Source organism: Scardinius erythrophthalmus (assembly GCF_964197995.2).
Source record: "Scardinius erythrophthalmus genome assembly, chromosome: 9".
Lineage (NCBI taxonomy): Eukaryota > Metazoa > Chordata > Actinopteri > Cypriniformes > Leuciscidae > Scardinius > Scardinius erythrophthalmus.
In genome coordinates this window covers 43423006-43443503 of record NC_138229.1, presented here as the reverse complement: position 1 = coordinate 43443503, position 20498 = coordinate 43423006, and the positions used below count along the sequence as shown (strand labels likewise).

General features: G+C 38.7%; 1 protein-coding gene across 1 annotated transcript in view; it reads left to right on the top strand.

The window, feature by feature from the left end:
- Positions 1-20498, top strand: part of pth1r (parathyroid hormone 1 receptor) — a 104431-nt gene that overhangs the window by 31535 nt on the left and 52398 nt on the right. The window contains exon 2 of the mRNA XM_081373346.1: positions 19210-19309. Coding sequence (XP_081229472.1) covers positions 19210-19309 — 100 coding nt within the window. The remainder of the gene's footprint in view (positions 1-19209; positions 19310-20498) is intronic.

The following is a 20498-nucleotide window of genomic DNA, read 5'->3' as shown; positions in this document are numbered from 1 at the left end:
CACATTCTGCCTAACTCTTCCTTTTGTGTTTCATGGGGAAGGACGATAATACTGCGACTGAACGAGAGCGTGAGGACAAAATGTTCTCTTCAGACTGAAGTCTTTAAGGGTCATTCAGGGGGACGGGGGGCTTATGTCCACATACCCGTGATCTTTGACCCCTTTTATCTGCAATACAAATGATTTGGTGTTGAATCTTCTCAAGGTCAATCCATAGCTAATCCCTGTGGGACTTATGGAGTATACATTAATACACCGTTATAGAACAACTGATCACATTAAGATAAGTGATCTCATTGTCATGAGTTCCATTGTTAGTTCAGTTGTTTTTAGAATAGAATAGAATAGAATAGAATAGAATAGAATAGAATAGAATAGAATAGAATTCGTCTGATTTGTTTTTTTTTGTTATGACGTTATCTGTCAGATTCAGACTGTAGATTCACTTGCACGCACGTGTTATGATTACCGCCGCTGAAATCTCTCACTATGAACTCTATGAAGACACAAACACCGTGTTTTGAGATAGACTCACTGTATTTATGTTACTGAAGATTGTGTTTTCAGTGATTATGTGTTGTTGCAGTTGTCTCTCAAATGCATGCTGTTGTTTGTTATGATCATATTCTGCAAAAACATGACGTGAATGGTCAGGGCGCATTATGTTACTGTAGTGCTCTAAGATTTTCTTTATTATTTCAATGAAATTAATGTACTATGTTTTAGTTTGATAATGTCTTTTATTTAATATTTTGTATTTTTATGGGATTTTATGCTACTAAATTATATTTCCGCTGTATTTATAATCCATTTATTCACTTTTTGAGCATAGACCTGAAACTAAAATTCCAATTTAAACTGTTGTAAATCTTGAATAATGTAGAGCACAGACTGAAGTTTGGTCTCTTTTCACAGACGATACTTGACAGATTATTGATGAAGAGAAAAAAGTTTGAAAAAGTGAACTTAAAAAAATTACAGAAATTTATTGGTATGAAAAATGCACAAAAATACTATTTTTGCGTTCAAAATTTTTCATTTAAAACACGTAAACTGCAATAAAATCAAAGCCATAAATCTAAACAAGTTGTTCCAAATGTGAGGCTGATAGTGAATGAGCTTTCAGTGAGAGTGTGTTCGGCTGCAGTACCAAACGCTTCCACTAGAGGAAATGCGTCTCCCATTCATTTCCAATGCGTCATTTCCGACCGCGAGGAGCACAAGTGGGACTATTTTATACAGGACCATTTAACCTTTTTGAATCATGCCCATGATTTTTTTTTTTTTTCACACAGCAGTGCCAAAACATTTACCAAGTTTCGTACCATTCCAATGAAGTAAAAAATGTAAATAATAATAATAATAATAATAATTTTTAATAATACGTAATCTTTCAGTCAAAAATAGCTGAAGAGCACCAGAGGGTTAAGCCGCCAAGTTGCAAGTTTATGATATTAATGTAATTAAATATATAGTGGTGGTGGGCATTCAAAAATGGTTTGAGTTTCAGAGCTGAGAAAGAGTATTAAATGTAACATTGTTCTTCATTACAGAGAAATACTGAACCATAATAACGAGCCTTTAAAACATAAATTAAGCACTCAGGCGCACACATAAAGCCTGCTGCAGTGTACCGGCAAAAAATAATGACTGCGTCTAAAAAACAGCAAGCAGACTGTCTGAACATCTTAACAGTTTATTAATAAACGTATGTTTTCTGAGTCAGTGTCAGCCGAATATGAAGCTGTCGACTCACGCTCGTCCTCTCGCTATAGCAGATTCGCTTAGACAGAAGTGCCCGTTAAGTTAAACGTGTCATGCTAATCTCTGGGATCGTTCTCCTTTGTCCTCGTTCTCTCGCTCCTCCACTGTCGTCCAAACCAAGAACGTAATGCCCTTATATAGCGCTCAAGCTCTGATTTAAGTGAACCACGGGATGTGGGTAATGGGTAAATGAATTCAATGGTAGTGTTTTCCGAATGAAACACAAGAGCTGTGTTGCGTTTAATGTAGAGAGCTGTGTTTATCTCAAACTGAGTATAAAGAAGATAATGTGCTTGAAAGGTTTCACTGAGTGTGCCTTAACTGACCATTTTTAGTGTGTAAGCAACATTAAAAACTGTAATTATCAATCCCAGATCATAAAACAATATACCCCATGACTGTCCGCCTTTCTTTCCATTGTTCTGGGAAAGTTTGAACAAAACTTGCAGAAAACCGCAGTAAAGTCAACTCAGCACCAAATATCTGCTTGATTACTGCCAAAAACTGAAGCCCACAAATACTGTGTACATAGTTTGCTTCTCAGAAATGATGACAAACAAAGCACTTTGGAGCGTAGCTGTGTTTGCCCACAGTGATGATGCAAAAGCTTGACCACTGCTGGTCTCGGTGTGGCTAACGTGAACAGTGCTGCCATGTCCGCTCACTGGGGCTGAGCTCGCCAGAGACGCCCTGGGCCCGCCACACAGGAACAGCCTCTGAAATGAGCTCTCCAGCGTTCCCACACCCTGGAATCACTCATTTACACGTTTGAACTAACTAAACATTCACAACAGCATTATTTGAACAAAAAACAGTTTCCACCAAATTACATAATGACTGCATGATATGTGCAGCTTGTTCAGGAGAGGTCAGTGATTACACGTACAATCCCAGAATCCCTCACACTTACAGCTGAACACTCTAAAAAACACTGGGTTAAAAACAGCCCAATTTGAGTTGTTTCAACCCAAGGGCTGGGTAAACATAGGACAGAACACATGTTGGGTTAATTTTACCCAGCAGATTGGGGTGTGTATTTAACCCAGCATACTGGGTTGATTCATTTTTACTACTTTTTTTTTACTTCATACATGAAGTAATGTTTATGGATTAACTTAAATCCTCTACATTTTTTTTAAAAATATTCGATATATGCTGTGACTCCATAACCTGTCCATAAACAATGAGTGTACCGTTCTGAGAACATATTTCAACTTTCTAAGCATTTATATTCTGTATCTTTTTTTGAATAAAATCATAAATGTTCATTTAGGTGACTCACATCACGCCACTGTATGTTGCTTTGCTTAAAATTAAATGATTTATAGAACAATTGCGAATTTATAGATAAAATAAAATGTACACAAACCTATATTTTACCGAAGACATGCAACAATTTGACGGAGCTACACTGCTCTCTCCTGAAGAGGTCGCAAAAAGCCTGTCTGACCCAAGATCTGGGTTACACAAAAACTACCCAAACATTGAGTTGTTACGTCTGACTCAGGATCTGGGTTACACAGAAACTACCCAAACATTGGGTTGTTACGTCTGACTCAGGATCTGGGTTACACAAAAACTACCCAAACACTGGGTTGTTACGTCTGACTCAGGATCAGGGTTACACAGAAACTACCCAAGCACTGGGTTGTTACATCTGACTCAGGATCTGGGTTACACAGAAACTACCCAAACATTGGGTTGTTACGTCTGACTCAGGATCTGGGTTACACAAAAACTACCCAAGCACTGGGTTGTTACGTCTGACTCAGGATCTGGGTTACACAGAAACTACCCAAACATTGGGTTGTTACGTCTGACTCAGGATCTGGGTTACACAAAAACTACCCAAGCACTGGGTTGTTACGTCTGACTCAGGATCTGGGTTACACAGAAACTACCCAAACATTGGGTTGTTACGTCTGACTCAGGATCTGGGTTACACAAAAACTACCCAAACACTGGGTTGTTACGTCTGACTCAGGATCTGGGTTACACAGAAACTACCCAAGCACTGGGTTGTTACGTCTGACTCAGGATCTGGGTTACACAGAAACTACCCAAACATTGGGTTGTTACGTCTGACTCAGGATCTGGGTTACACAAAAACTACCCAAGCACTGGGTTGTTACGTCTGACTCAGGATCTGGGTTACACAGAAACTACCCAAACATTGGGTTGTTACGTCTGACTCAGGATCTGGGTTACACAAAAACTACCCAAACACTGGGTTGTTACGTCTGACTCAGGATCAGGGTTACACAAAAACTACCCAAGCACTGGGTTGTTACATCTGACTCAGGATCTGGGTTACACAGAAACTACCCAAACATTGGGTTGTTACGTCTGACTCAGGATCTGGGTTACACAGAAACTACCCAAACATTGGGTTGTTACGTCTGACTCAGTATCTGGGTTACACAAAAACTACCCAAACACTGGGTTGTTACGTCTGACTGAGGATCTGGGTTACACAGAAACTACCCAAGCACTGGGTTGTTACGTCTGACTCAGGATCTGGGTTACACAGAAACTACCCAAACATTGGGTTGTTACGTCTGACTCAGGATCTGGGTTACACAAAAACTACCCAAGCACTGGGTTGTTACGTCTGACTCAGGATCTGGGTTACACAGAAACTACCCAAACATTGGGTTGTTACGTCTGACTCAGGATCTGGGTTACACAAAAACTACCCAAGCACTGGGTTGTTACGTCTGACTCAAGATCTGGGTTACACAGAAACTACCCAAACATTGGGTTGTTACGTCTGACTCAGGATCTGGGTTACACAGAAACTACCCAAACATTGGGTTGTTACGTCTGACTCAGGATCTGGGTTACACAAAAACTACCCAAACACTGGGTTGTTACGTCTGACTCAGGATCAGGGTTACACAGAAACTACCCAAGCACTGGGTTGTTACATCTGACTCAGGATCTGGGTTACACAGAAACTACCCAAACATTGGGTTGTTACGTCTGACTCAGGATCTGGGTTACACAAAAACTACCCAAGCACTGGGTTGTTACGTCTGACTCAGGATCTGGGTTACACAAAAACTACCCAAGCACTGGGTTGTTACGTCTGACTCAGGATCTGGGTTACACAGAAACTACCCAAACATTGGGTTGTTACGTCTGACTCAGGATCTGGGTTACACAAAAACTACCCAAACACTGGGTTGTTACGTCTGACTCAGGATCTGGGTTACACAGAAACTACCCAAGCACTGGGTTGTTACGTCTGACTCAGGATCTGGGTTACACAGAAACTACCCAAACATTGGGTTGTTACGTCTGACTCAGGATCTGGGTTACACAAAAACTACCCAAGCACTGGGTTGTTACGTCTGACTCAGGATCTGGGTTACACAGAAACTACCCAAACATTGGGTTGTTACGTCTGACTCAGGATCTGGGTTACACAAAAACTACCCAAACACTGGGTTGTTACGTCTGACTCAGGGTCAGGGTTACACAGAAACTACCCAAGCACTGGGTTGTTACGTCTGACTCAGGATCTGGGTTACACAGAAACTACCCAAACATTGGGTTGTTACGTCTGACTCAGGATCTGGGTTACACAAAAACTACCCAAGCACTGGGTTGTTACGTCTGACTCAGGATCTGGGTTACACAGAAACTACCCAAACATTGGGTTGTTACGTCTGACTCAGGATCTGGGTTACACAGAAACTACCCAAACATTGGGTTGTTACGTCTGACTCAGGATCTGGGTTACACAGAAACTACCCAAACATTGGGTTGTTACGTCTGACTCAGGATCTGGGTCACACAAAAACTACCCAAGCACTGAAAAAGTAACCCAAAAAATTTCCCCAAAAGGCTTAACCCAGGATTTGGGTACAAAAAATAGACCAAGTTTTTTTAGAGTGAAGGAAGGACATGAGAATCTAGAGACCAAAATATTATCATAAATTCATTATCATAAATTCATATTTACTTCAGAAATGTATAAATCTATATGTTACGAACTGAACATGTAAAACTTTCAAAAGTTTCAGTCTTTTTGTCCCTTACCACAGTTTTGTTGCAGTAACAATCACTGTAGCACTTACAATACATGATTTTGTTGTAAACTGTGGTTACCATGGTACATTATTAGTGAGGGTAATCTAATATAAATCAGTATGTGGGTAGTTGTCATGTGATCACTGTCATGTTGAAGACTCTTAGTTTGTATTTTCTTTCCTCGTTGCTGCATTCTTCTCAATTCTTCCTGTGTTTAATCTGTTCCCTCGGTTAGTCACTGGCTGTGTGCATGGAAACTATGTACAAACATTAATTAAACTATTTAATAATCAAGTTAAAAGGATTGTATCCCTGTATGATATTACGCTGTACCCACATTGAACCAGCGGTTTGTAAAACGGATAGATGGATGATTCAGCTGCGGCTCATTCAGTGCAACCGTCGCAGTGCATTATGGGTATTCTCTAGCCATTGAGCATACATTGGTTGTACACTCATTATTGTGGTGCATTGTGGGATTGAATGAGTGCACTCAGTAACGTCCACTTTGGTTTCGGACACCACTACTAATGGCTGTCTCCTCAATAGTGCCATATTTAAGGGTTTAGAGGCGATTTCAGACACAGACATAGTTTACCTGTGTCATGTTTAGTTCTTCGTTCACTGTGTATTTATACCTTTGTTTGTCAGATGTCCCTTGTACTAATTACTTCAGTGTATAATTACACCTTTTGCAGGACTTGTGCAAACCAGGCCAATTAGAAGCAATTACGTGTCATTCTCCTTTTTGTGTTATACACACATAAGTATTATTACAATCCATTAAATAATTATCCTACATTATAAAACTGACCATAGATCAGTTAAAGCGTTACACACTTGTTAATGTCTTCATCGGATCAACGCCTTTAGCGGGAAAACATTAGAAGTTTTCAAAACCAAGTTTCGAAACAGAACGACGTAACAAAGCCTTGTTTGACTTGATGAGTTTGAAACAACCTCCAAACCACTGATTCGAAACAAGATTTGTGAAAGTTTTGAGGCTTTGTGAAGTGTTGCTTATTATTGTACCATGTCTTGTGTACCTTTGATATGACAAGTATACTGTGATTTTTTCCGGTTCTGGCTGCTGAGATCTGGTTTTCTTTAATAAATAAGCTGCATTTAGAGCCACGCCTCAACTATTCCTCTACTCCTCTACTACACGTTACAATTACATTATTAGTTCTACCATTCGTCTGAGGAAATATTGCTATAAATGATAACTTAATGAGGTACGACTCAAAATATAACAGTGTGCAAATCTGCAGAAACCATGTTTGTTTTAGTATTAATGGGTCAGGCAGAGTCAGCAGCCTATTCATAAAATCATAAAGTCACACAGTGCCAAGCTGGATATCTTCTGCTCTCTTAAGCCTAAATACAGTAAACTCAATATTAGTTGAGGTGTTTCCTTGAAAAGACATAAATGCGCGGTGTCATTCAAACACAGGGAGTGCAAAACCCTGGCGTATTTATACTCTGTGTATTTTTCTCGTTTTCTTCCTGGACTGCCTCCAGCGCTGTTTAACAAAAAGAAGACTGTTTTGAATGAAATGCTATAAATTAGAATATCTCAGCTTCCCCCTTGACTCTAATGTTTACTTTGGTGGCTGGGAATCAAGCCAGTGGAGAAGGAATAGTTTTCAGAAATAATTGTAAGGCACAGACTAATTACTTGTGATCCGCCTCTGGGGAAAGCTTAATCCCGATTCATGCTCAGTATCTTGATAGAGTGGAAAAGACGATCGCTTTCCTGCCAGTTATTGTGTGTTGTTGCCAGCCAGCCTCACAATCGGCGGTCTGTTTGGCGTAATTGAGGAACACCTCGCAGCGATGACGAATTTCTGTATCTCTGCATTGTCCTCCGCTTCAATTCAATATTCTCAGAGCAGTGTAAACCAGCTATGAATGGCACCGGGATGATATACATCCGATTGGATTAGACTCAGGAATGCTGTCCTCAAGAACAGCTGCTGACTGCTGGCGACTCTCTTGAGGAAGGAGCCGTTTGCGTTTAGCGAGTGAGGTCAGACTTGTGTGACCCCGTAATATAAAGCCACGTGTGTATCTTGACAGGGGATCTTGTTTTCATTAGCTCTGGCCATGAAACCGAATCGTATCAAATGCATTCTCTGAATAAATGTGAATTAAGCAGGAGTGAGAATGTATTCGCTGTCCGCAGATGCATCTTCTGTTTTAACTGGCCAAATCAGGTGACCAGTCACACCCAGATGCTAATGAGACTGAGGGGTGAATTCACAAGTTTCATCCCAGGCTCTTTGGAAAAATGTACTTGTGGGGACATTTCTGTTAAATGATATTAGGTTTCTTCTTGTACTTGCGCTTTCAAAGTGAACTGTGCAGTGAGTGGCGTTAAAGAGATGAATGTGACTCTGGCATCGCTTTATTGTGCTGACTTGCGTAGGCTAGTCAGGTAGTCGACTACTTCAACTGGTTTGAGGCCATTGAGAACTCAAGCACTCAATCATGACAAAACGACATGCTTGTTTTTCTTAAACTAGCCGTGACTGCGACCAAAGAGAGTTTATGGCAGGAGGACGATGACGATGAATAGACTACATTCATTTATTCTTTTTATTTTATTTTTTTACAAAATATATAAATAGGGTTGGGTGTCATTTGAATTGTATTGATTCTGATTCCAATTCTGCTTATCAATTCCAATTCTTATCAATTTTCTAATTTCAATTCCAATGAGGCAAAAAAAAAATTGTTATCATTAATTTTTTTAAGTCTTATTGCAAAACATTTAATTGTAGCTGACTATCATGAACAAAAATCAACAGGCTAAAGAACACTTACACAAGGAGCGTTAGCCTGTGGTTTAAAAATAGTTTAGTGAAAACAACTAGCCAAGCTAATATAAATTTCATTATGGACAAGTAAACACTCAGTAATTAAAAAAAGGACAAATAAACAAAGCAATCGCACATACTGTATAAACACAACTGAACAAGGATACGACTAAACAGTGTTTTAAGTAGGGCTGTCAATCGATTAAAAAATGTAATCGTGATTAATCGCATGATTGTCATGAGTTAACTCGCGATTAATCGCACATTTTTTATTTGTTTTAAATGTACCTTAAATTAATACTTTTTCAAATTTGTAATACTCTACTCAACATGGGCATGGATAAATATGGATGCTTTATGCAAATGGATGTTTATTATTGAAACCATAGTCAACATAGAGCATGAAGACGAGACATGTTTCAAAGGTCATAGATGTTATTAGACATGTAGAAAGAACAAAGAAATACCAGGTTCCCATTACTTCTCTTTCTTTGCACTGAGCAATTTATTAACACAAACATGTTTAGATTTTTGCATGACAGGGCAGCTCTTCTGAAAATGCTAAATGTACATTTATTATTTATTATTACATTAGTTTGTCTCTCTCTGTGCCCATTTTGATGAAGCTAAATTCTCAATAAAACTGTTACATTGGTATATTTTACTGTTTCTGTTGTCAAACAACGGAATGAATATGAAATGGTGACTGAAACGCGACCCATTAAGACATAACCAGCTCTCCCTTCCAAGATGTTAATCTGCACAAAAATCCTGATAATCGAGCCGTCGTCTGATGAAATCAAATACACATAAGATAAACACAATATGTGCTGTGATTTCGGCTATAGGCTACTTGCATGTAAAATCAGAGAAGCAACATAATATCTGTTTAACTGAATTAAGCAGCGCGAGACGCAGAGAGAGAGAGAGAGAGAGAGAGAGGTGCGCTCGTGCGTGCGCGCGTGCTGGGAGAGCGGTACCGATTCTCAGAAACTAAATAAGGTTTGGGCGCTTTTTTGAAGGGAAAAAAATCGCTAAATGGGTCTGCAATGTCGCTAAGTTGGCAACACTGTGTATCTCCATTTCTCCAACTAGGAGTTGGGCCACGGGTCAAACAGAAAATACGCGCTGCGTTAATCGAGCGTTAAAAAAATTAGTGCCGTTAATATGATTTTGCGTTAACGCGTCATTAACGCGCTAACTTTGACAGCACTAGTTTTAAGATTTTCAGGTATTCAGGTACAGAAACTTATCAAATATAAAATGAATAAACATACATTACAAATATAGTTACAAAAGTTATTCCGTCAAGAACAGCAAGTACATTTTTTTTGGTCAAAAACAGACGTTTGATTAGTGTTGTTATAGAGACGGCAGCAGGAAGATTAGGCTGCTGTCACTTTACGGGAAAGACCTATTTATACCCATATGTCTGGGTGGGTGTGTCTCTGCATGCAAATCTCACTGGCCAATGTTCATTGGCTCGTTCAGTGACCACTTGGACGTGATTGGGCTCCCAGGCGAGACCCCATGATGACGTCAGTTCCGACGTAACGTCAAACGTGACTGACTGAATAGGAACTCAGTTCAGTTTGGGTCGTTCTGTGAGCACGCTGTGGATGTGAGCGCGGCAAAGAAAACAGTGTGCGGGTCTTCTTGCACTTGAATGGTTCAAAGTCACATTAAAACGCACACAAAGGAATTGATAAGAGGAATCACAAGTATCCGATTCCTGACCTTAAGGATCCGATTCCAGAATTGGAATTGGATTCTCAATTCCCAGCCCTACATAAGAGATGTAATTTCTGCAAACATTGGGCTGTCAACTAATAAACACTCATTGACATTATTATTATTATTATTATTATTATTTTAAACAATAATAGCCGACTAGGAGAAATCAGTGCAACCACTAGTCGGTCGTTGTATGTGTCTCAACAGTTCGGAAATGAAATAGGTTAAAAGGTTAAAGCTCTATCACATTTGAAATTAACGTACCACCTACACTAAACCCTGAACACCATAGTGTAAACAAAAGCAAATGAGAGATAACAAAGCATTACTTAAGCAACCCGGCCGTTGTTGCTTGCTTCTGCAAAATCAAAAATGAATGGCTATGCTCTTCTTAATTTTGTCATTTCATCTGCATATTAACATTTGTCCATTTGTAGTCAGTCCTGTAATTTTGTGTGTGTGGAAAACAGTGATCTGTGACATTCTAGTTGAATATCAACGTTTTTATGTCATTTGTTAATTTGGATTCGAGGACACATTCATGTTGTTATTTGTGGAGTATTATTTTTATTTTGAAGTGAAAATATTACTTCAAAAGTTTCCCAGTATTGGCACAGACAATTTAGATGTTTTTACTAGTGCTATTATTATAAAATGTAATACATATTGTATCCCATGTTATTTATTCTGTAATTCCTTGAGTTAGATGTGCATTTCAGACAGTGAAAACTTTTAGGCTAATTCGTGTTGCTATTAGAACATATCCTAAATTAAAATATGGACAATAAAAATATTCATTCATATACCTACAGTATATATAAGTCATAGAATAAGTTAACATTCCAGATAAATCTTTGATTGGGGATTTTCTTTGTCTGTCATCGGTTATTGAAGTATTCAACTAAATTTAAATAGAATAGTTGATTTAAAAAAATAATAAATAAATAAAATTGCGCATTGGCTAATGCGTTAAATGTCACAATGTACAATGTTCTTAAGGAGGATTTCTTCCCCTAAATCCTGTATCTGTTTTATACTTTGCGAACTGTAGATTTGTTTGAATGTGTTGTCCTGTTTCTCACTGGACTTGCCTCTGCATAACATTAAACCAGTACTGAGCAAATTTATATCTTGGTCTTCTTTCCTGCCTGTTTGGATTGGATTCTGGAATATTCTATATTGGCCCATCTAGAACACCAAACAAGTTGTGTCTTTCCCATATTTACTTGTGGCAAAATGTTGTTCCATTTGTGGTTGTTTACTGTGCGTAGCCATAAATGTCTCTCCTCTGTACACCCTTTCAGTGCCCAAAATATGACTTCCCTTCACCTCCTTACTTGAGAAAAGAGAAAATATTGATGGATAGAATATTATGTGTACAGATGCTGCCAGTCGGTGGGGTCAGATGTTTCGGCGTCAGAAATGCCCAGTCTGGCGTGGAGGTGGAAAAACAGGGCTAGAAAGGATGATGTGATTGAGACTATGATTGCCACTATGAAGCAGACAATTTGGGTTGGCTGACTTCAATTTACTTTGGATGAGTCACATGCTTGTCTGTCTCTACTACTCAAGCTGACAGGAGGAAGCTAGTGGTGCTTTTCTTCACTGAAAACCCTCTTAAGGAAACCTCACTGTCTACTGTCTCAGAAGAGTGCAGTTACGCCATCTGCCAGTAAGGGTTAACTTGTTCACCCCCTCCCTACAAACATCTGACTCCGTTACATTTTTTCACTTAACTCTTTCCCCGCCATTAACAAGTTTTTACGGCAATCCGTGTTTTCGCCGTCATGCGGTAGGGGGCGCTGTTACACATCTTCTGAAAGAGTGCAGCATCTTGAGTTGCAAAAACAAGCAAAGAAGTGGATAGATAGCTTTTCTAGCAGCTAACTACTTTTTCCAGCAAGTTCCGGTTTAGCGCGACCAAAAGCTACATTACTTTTTTGTGTTTTGACGAATCTGCAATTAACTGAAGCAGCACAGCATCTTCTTATTAATCACAAACTAAAATTGTGCATTTCCTCCATCTATTGTTGTATCACACATCTTGCTTATTCACCGAGATCTTCTGGCGATTATGTAAAAGACGTGGGTTCACTAGGTTGATATTTTACATAAATCGACAAGTAAAGGTTACACTTTTATATGTGATTTATGCGAACCAAAGATTCAAACAAAGTCTGTGTGGAAGACTTCAAGCACATACAGGTGAATCATAGCCTTTTAAAATTGATTCATTGTCCTGCTTTATTGCAGTCTATATCTAATGTCAAATATCTTTTTTTCTGGAGGGAACAGGCCTTTAGAGATTTTATGAAAACGCATGATATTTCAGCTATTTCAACACATTCCCCTCAGGTCCGTCTTTCTCATCCAAGGACACAGATTTCTGCTGTGCTCTTTTATCATGCCTTTGTCGTCTCTGGTTTTTCTACCTCTGCCTTTCTGGAAATAAAATAAAAATGGCTATGAGACGCTGGTCTCATTATCATATCCAAACATGGCAGTGCACAGTAGAGTTGAGAGTCACTCGACCACTCGGTCGTAAGATAAAAGACATGCTATTCATTTCATTAATTTGGGATTTTGGCCTGGCCATTTGGAAAATATTGTGATTTAATTTAATGAAATCCTGCCTGGCTACTGTGCTTATATAAGTGTGAGATGTTGACTGCCGTGTACCGTGAAAGGTAAATGTTTTTAGACACAAAAAGAAAATGTTGATTTAATGCCTAAATTAGTGCTACTGCATTCGGCTCAAAACTACTGGACATTTTCATATTTATCCATCTTGATTAATGTCAGTCTGACTTCCAACTACATTTCTTCATGAATGTCAAATATCAGGTGCAAATGGACACCCATAGTAATCCAATTCATTATATTCATAAGAAAACAAGCTAAACTGTCTTAGTGAATAGACAATATGCAATATTAACCCATGGTTGTTTGACATTACTGATTGTGTGTCATTTCTGTGTCACCAAATGTTATAACTGCATATTCTAATGCTTGCATTGCAACAAAATTGCAGTTTCAATTGCATTTGTTGACCGAAGAAACCCCACTGGTCGAGCCAGTTTTGCGGCGTGGGGTCCATCACTCCACAAAGCCTCAGTGTTTAGACCGTTCAGGAGAAATCAGCCGACGAACGACTTGCTTCCCGTCCCTGCGTTTTATGCTTAGATAAAAGAAGGCACTGTAACATCCCAAAAATTACATACCATACCTGTGAAGAATGAAAACAAGCCTGCCTTATAATGAAATATTCACTCTTGAATCCTGTTGCGACCTTCAGCACTTTAAAGGGGTGGTTGATTTTGATTTGACTTTTCTAACTTTAGTTAGTGTGTAATGTTGCTGTTTGAGCATAAACAACATCTGCAAAGTTACAACGCTCAAAGTTCAGAGCAAAGGGAGATATTTGCTTTTACAGAAATGGCTTTTTAAGGACTACAACAAACGGCTGGTAGAGACTACACCACATTCCTCCCGGGTTAGTGACATCACCAACCCTAGAATTTACATAACCCCGCCCCCTGAACACAATTTATAGTTTATCATGACAGAATATGCTAATCAATGACTAGAAGATAACTACACATAAGCTTCATAAATTCACCAACTAACCATTCAGAAATGTCCTGTTGCTTCTACATGTCGTCACTTATTCTTGAGTCTCTCCATCATAGTCTGACTCCGGTTTGAACATAAAAGGCTAAAAGTTTAAGTGTTCATTGAGGTGTATGTTCCCGAGAAGTTGCCGTCTCCGTGAAAATGAAACATGCTGCTTTTCAGTCGTGCCTTGATTCTTAATAGTAGGATTTTAAAATGCCACTGTAGGAAAAATACTCACTGCATCCGAAACTGATAGTCAAGGTCCTCGCACACGGAGTCCGAAATTCTAATCCGTAATTTTTGCACGTTAAAAAATAAATACGACCTCATGTTGTGTCAATCACGTTTACACACTGCCTCTGAAACTTTCATCCGTCATAAATTAAAAAAAAAAATCGATTTTGTGTTTTTCACATCTGTAGCAAGCACTTTGAGAGGTGTTTTGACAGTTCAGAGCCACTGAATGATGAACATGAAACAACGCATATGAAAATTTCGGACTCGGTGTGCAAGGACCTTTACTTTGAGGCCGTTAAGTATGTTGTACTACTATATAGTATGAATATGGGTAGGATGAATGAAATTTGGACGCATGTTGTCACTGTCACATGACCTACCAGAATCAGTTGTGTCGTTCACAACTCGTCTCCCGTGGCCTTATGGGATAGGAAGAAAATAGTGTCATAGTCCAGCTTAAGTAAGTTCAGTGATGTTCACTTTTGTTGTGAAAAAAAAAGTAAGTCAGCCAAGCCAGTGCCATTGATATGAATGTGCACTGTATGCTGAGCACAGATCTAATGTACGGCAGGGTTAGTAAGAGTGCTGTGCTAGTATGCCATGTTAAACAACCAGTGAATGCTTACAAATAAAGAAACTGCAGTCAGGTCTATCAAACACCTTCCCTGAGATGGAGATCAATATCCTGAGATCTAAACAGTGACTGGAGCTCAGCTGGATGTAATCAGTGCTGACAAGCTCTTAGCAAACGCAAGGTTCATTTTCTCTGTGTCAATGCTAGAAAAATTAATTCCATCTCATAAGCAGTGAAACCGACAAGCTACATACTATAATCTCTAAGGGCCTGATGTGGCTGTTTTTCATCTATAAATAGCACGCATGCTTTGGGTAAATGATGATGATGATAGTAAATCGGTGGTTCTCATATAACCGTAGCTTGTTCAAGAACAGAACGTCTAATTATGGCTGTGAGCAACTCTTCCAGCTCGGATGGGTTTTATTCTTTAAGATATGGATTCCTGGACATTGTAAGGCAAGCTAAATCCGAGTGCTGTTAATGGGAAAGCATTTCTATGTAACAAGAGTTGGCAGTTATTAGTTAGCATTAAAGAAGGAAATAAAATATAGAGGTTGAAAAAATAAATAAATAAATAAACAATGAACTCTTGTTTCCAGTGAATAACTGAATGCACTATCCCAAACATGGGATTTAACATAAGGAAAACTGATTCAAGACCATTAGCTTAAAGACTCCCTGCAACTCCTGAAACGCCTCCATTTTAGTCTTGAGTTTCTTCCGGGAACGAACACAATATTCCTCATCATAATAATTCATGCGCAGAATAAAGGGGCGGGGCCTGGTTGAGTTAGTTAGTAGTGTGTTAAACTGGTGGTTATGGTAAGGGGCGGGGCATTTCCCAAACACACTCGAAGCTCTCGACCAATCACAACACACTGCTCCAGCCGACCAATCAGAGCAGAGAAACGCTGACTCGTTGAACTGCTGATAACGACTGAACTTGCGACCACAGTTGGCTAAGGATGCTTTCGGGAAACACACTGACAGACTGGGATGCAGCAATGTCAAATATGCATGAAAGCATGAAAAACTATTCTAGTAGAGCCCAGAAATTCCAGGTTTCCCCAATGGATAACTGTGCGCATAACTGGAAATGGTGGCATTTCCGGCATGCTGTAACAGTAGAGAGGAAAGGAAATTAAAGAGATAAAGGGGAACAAATGTAAGCCATATTCAGAGTCACACCTGCATTGGCTTGACTGCTCAATGTGGACAAAGCACGCCTGAGATTTTACATAAACTTATCCATCTTATTCCTGACGAGCTGACTGCGTGTTGAATTATGGGTGGCACTTCCGGTTTGGGGAACTTCCATTCAAAAAGACTGAAACGAATCATTTCAAATCACAAGGTTGCCCTAAAAATAAAGCTGATCCGTCAGTTTTCCTTCATGTTTTATTAATTTCAGACATCGTGAGAATAACGTTACACTTGGTATTTAAACGTGACAAGAATATCTACGGCAAGATCTCCTTTCAGTCACTGCATTCTTTTCCTCGTGATTATTTTCTTTTTTTCCCTTTGCATTCCTCTGTAATAGTATGAAAAAGGACAACATGTACTGCACATCACTTGTGGTCTGTTCATCACTTCAATCACTTTGAAATAGTGTCATGCATTGCTGAAGTAAATGAACATTTTTGATTAAGGTAACATATGTTACATAATACAGATATATATTATTTAACCCGTCGTGCTTTTGGGGTTATTCATGTTGATGCTTTTACACTTTTTAATGTCCTTTTAATGTTCGATGGTTGAAGGGAATAATGTCATCTCATTGTACCCAGTTTAAAAAAAAAATATATATATATATATATATATATATTATTGGGTCATGGTGATTTTGATTCACTAACAATAGCCTTTCCCTGATTGTTTACAGCTTAACGGAAGTTACACCCATATTTCACGCAGAGCATCATGGGGTGTAGGAATAAGGTGGATAATTGGATATAAGAATATCACATAAGAATATTACATACAGCACTTTCATAAACCAAAAGCCCAACTGAGATAGAAAATGAAGAACCTGTCGAGATTGTTAGATTGAATCTCCACAGCAGGAATATTGGATCCCATCTCTTTACATTATCCTGTCAGAAATTTATTTTTTGTATTAGAGATTTTTATCTGATTCACAAAATCAGTGAACAAAACTGTATTAACTAAAGGTATATTTTTAGCCTGAGAGGAAGAGTAATGCACAGGGTTCATTGAATAATCTTAGTTGTGTATATCAGTGGTTCCCAACCTTTTATTGTCTGAGACCCCCTTTTTCCCAAGAAAATATTTTAGGGCCCCCCCCCCTTCACATTTAATGATATTATCGCTCTTGTTGGCTAGCAGCAAGGATGACAAAATATGTTGTTTTCAAGCAAACGGTAGGCTATGTTTATTATAACCAGATATGTTTATGCACAAATAATAGCCTATAGCCTAATATTGAAAATACAATAACAAAAACATCAGTGGGCCATTTGTAATTTAAAAACGTAAGCCTAAGAGTAGCCTATAAATTGGCCCTATTTGAATCGCAATAAAAAAATATCAGTATTCACACTGGTGTGTAGGTAAAAAAAAAAAAGATTGAATAGCCTATATAGGCTATTACAAAATTACTGCTGTCTGGGACCCCAATACTTGCATGTTATTTGTGAGGCTTTATCAATAAGTGTGAGGATCTGCTGGTCGTGAGTAATTTGGTCAATGGTGAAGAGATCTTTACAGGGTAAGACATCTTTATCATCCTCAAGGGTCAGTCTGGCCCATTTGTATTTGTTTTTTAAGGCTGTCATGGTTAAAATCCCATTTTTGGTCAGCCAGGCCAGGGAATGGATCAAATTAGCTAATGTAATATGATCGTTCTCCTTAAAGCATGCATTCCTTTTTTTTTTTTGCGCTATAGCGATCGTTAATAAACATGCGTTTGTTAACAGAATAATGCGTCTTTTGGAGCCGGAATTACTTCTCTGTGTTTGGCTATGACGAGTCACGCAGGTCAAGTACCACTACTCCGCAGCGGCGGCGATCCGAACCAGTGTTAAATAGTCCCAATATAAACACTTATTATAGGTGTACCATAGTGATTCAGAATAAGACAAAAACACGGTTTGGAAGATGGATTCATAATGAACTCGCTCATTATATACATTTTGTAAATTTTTAACATAGAAGAAGTTACGGACGACTTGAATGCTCATTACTCAAAACTTTTCAAAATATGACGCGACCCCCCAGAGAGCTCGCCGAGACCCCCTTGTGGGCCGCGACCCCCCTGTTGGGAACCACTGGTGTATATGCTTCAATGCTTAGACTTCATCTGAACTTCATCTCTACTTCGTCTGGACTTCGTTCGAACTTCGTCTGGCCAGAACAAATCCAACAAGTGTTAGCATACCAAAGCAAAAGCAATGGAAAGTTTTACTGCTTCTCAACATTGTCCTTAAAACCTTGAAAGAGACTTTTCTCTAATCTCTTATGAAGACAAACATCCCTTCAAACCACACTGTCATAAGATTAAACAACAATAGCAAGCATTGCAAGGAAAGTAAAAGAATAAAGATGAACAATTAGATGATTAAATTGGATAATAAATTATTCAATTATAAACAATTATGATTAAATTATTATAAATGAATAAAAAGGATAAAGATAACACAACACAGATGTATGGTTGCTCTCTTGAAGCTACACACACACACACACACACACACACACACACACACACACACATACTGTATGATGCTGTTGAGAATCCTTAGATCCTTCAAGATATTGTGCATTGTTTTGTTTGTTTACTTGGCAAAAGCTTTTGTGAGCGTGGAATATGCACTGATATTAAAGTGATAAAATAGCTGGATATCTTAGAGTTGGTTCTGTGTTTGTCTCCTGATATATTAGACTGCCTGTTTATCACTAGAGATACAAAATGTGTGCATCGCTCAGAAAATGTACATATAGTGACCTCAAAAGCTATATGGGCATTAAAGCCAGACTTAATATTCCATCTGTCTGTCTGTCTGTCTGTCTGTCTGAATCTATAATGATATATTTTAAGGAATGAAAAAAACGTTGATAGTGCTTTTAATATCAAATCAAATGTTTGTGAATGTAGCGTGATGCTAGGGTGCCATTGTTTTTATGCAATGCATTTTTATTTAATAAGTGATACTACATACTACATAAAATTATTAGTTAGAAATTAGTTATACTATATAATCTCTTATAAAATAATTATTAATTGTAAATATTCAGAGCATTTATCTCAGTGAATTAATTACACTGAAGAGCTTGACATAAAAGGATGACATACATAGAGACTGTTTTATGGTTAAAAAACAATATGCCCTAATAAAGATCAATAATACCCAAGGTAATCAACTCTATATTAATTGTTGTTTTATATTTTGTGTGTCTGTACAGGTTGATGCTGATGATGTCCTCACGAAAGAGGAACAACTCTATGTTCTGTTCAACGCAAGGCGGATATGCGAGCTGGCGATCAAGTCCAAACAGAAAACTGGTAAGTTATAAATGTTGTATTCTTTAAAAAAAAAGACTGAGAACACGCAGAGGAAGAAACTGCTAATCTGGGTGTCACTGCATAGACATCCACTGTCTCCGAGCACTACCTGAGAGCAGTCATCTTCACGCTCAGGTCAGGTGGGCATGGCTGAAATGACACCTTTGATGGACATAGGAGTTGTGGACACATGTGTCTCCGCTTGGAGGTCTCAGGTGCTTGAATGTGACTCTGCGCTACGCCACATCCAATCAGGCTGATGCTAAAACGAACTGGCATTGATTAAGCTGGATCTCTCAGCAACACTCCATCAGTCAGTGCCAAAGCCAACAGAATCCATTAGTTTCTATTACACTGGCCTGACACTTTGTTATTTAAAATATTTAAAATAAATAAGCAGCTGTCTGTCAGCTCCCTGTTTTAAAAAAGCACATGTTTTAGTCTTAGACTCCAGGGTGTAGATTTGGTTTGAACACAGCGGGGGTTGAAGTGTGCAGCAGTTTAGCGGCGTCCTGGGTCAGTCTCCCTTGTGAAATGAAATATATTTTATTTTTATTTTTTGGTAAAAATATATTTTGTGTGTGTGTGTTTGTGTGTGGTATCATACTTATAACCTACACGCAAATCTGATGACTAAAAGTAATGATAAGTAACATAATTCCTTGTTTGTATAGGATACACAGATATGAAGTGTTTTATATGATTTCAGCATCTGAAACCTTTTCAACTGGACAGGATTTTTTACTTCAGAGCGCCATGGGAAGTCAAACTTCACCCAACATCTGAAATTGCTAATTTCCTGCTCTTAACAGGTTCTCATTTCATCAGGCTCTGGATGATTTATGTAATATTTTTGGATATCAGAAAGCCAGGTTTTTCCTTATATCAATCATCATTAGAACAGAAAACCTTTTACACAGAGAGAAAAGTAGCCTTGTCCAAAATTCATGAAGGCCCAGACTTAAAAACTCTTGATTCTACTCTGCACTTGCCCTTATAAAAATGTATTCAAACGGGTTGCGATTGGTATGCGAGAATTGCAACAGCTGCTCTGCCTTGCAGCGTGGGTATATGAGGAGCCAAGCCGTGACCCGGCCGCCCAGCGGTGGTACAGCCACTGTGGAGACCAGACAGGGAACTAGGGTTACATACATAACGAGACGTTCCATTTCAGTCGGTCACGTTCGAT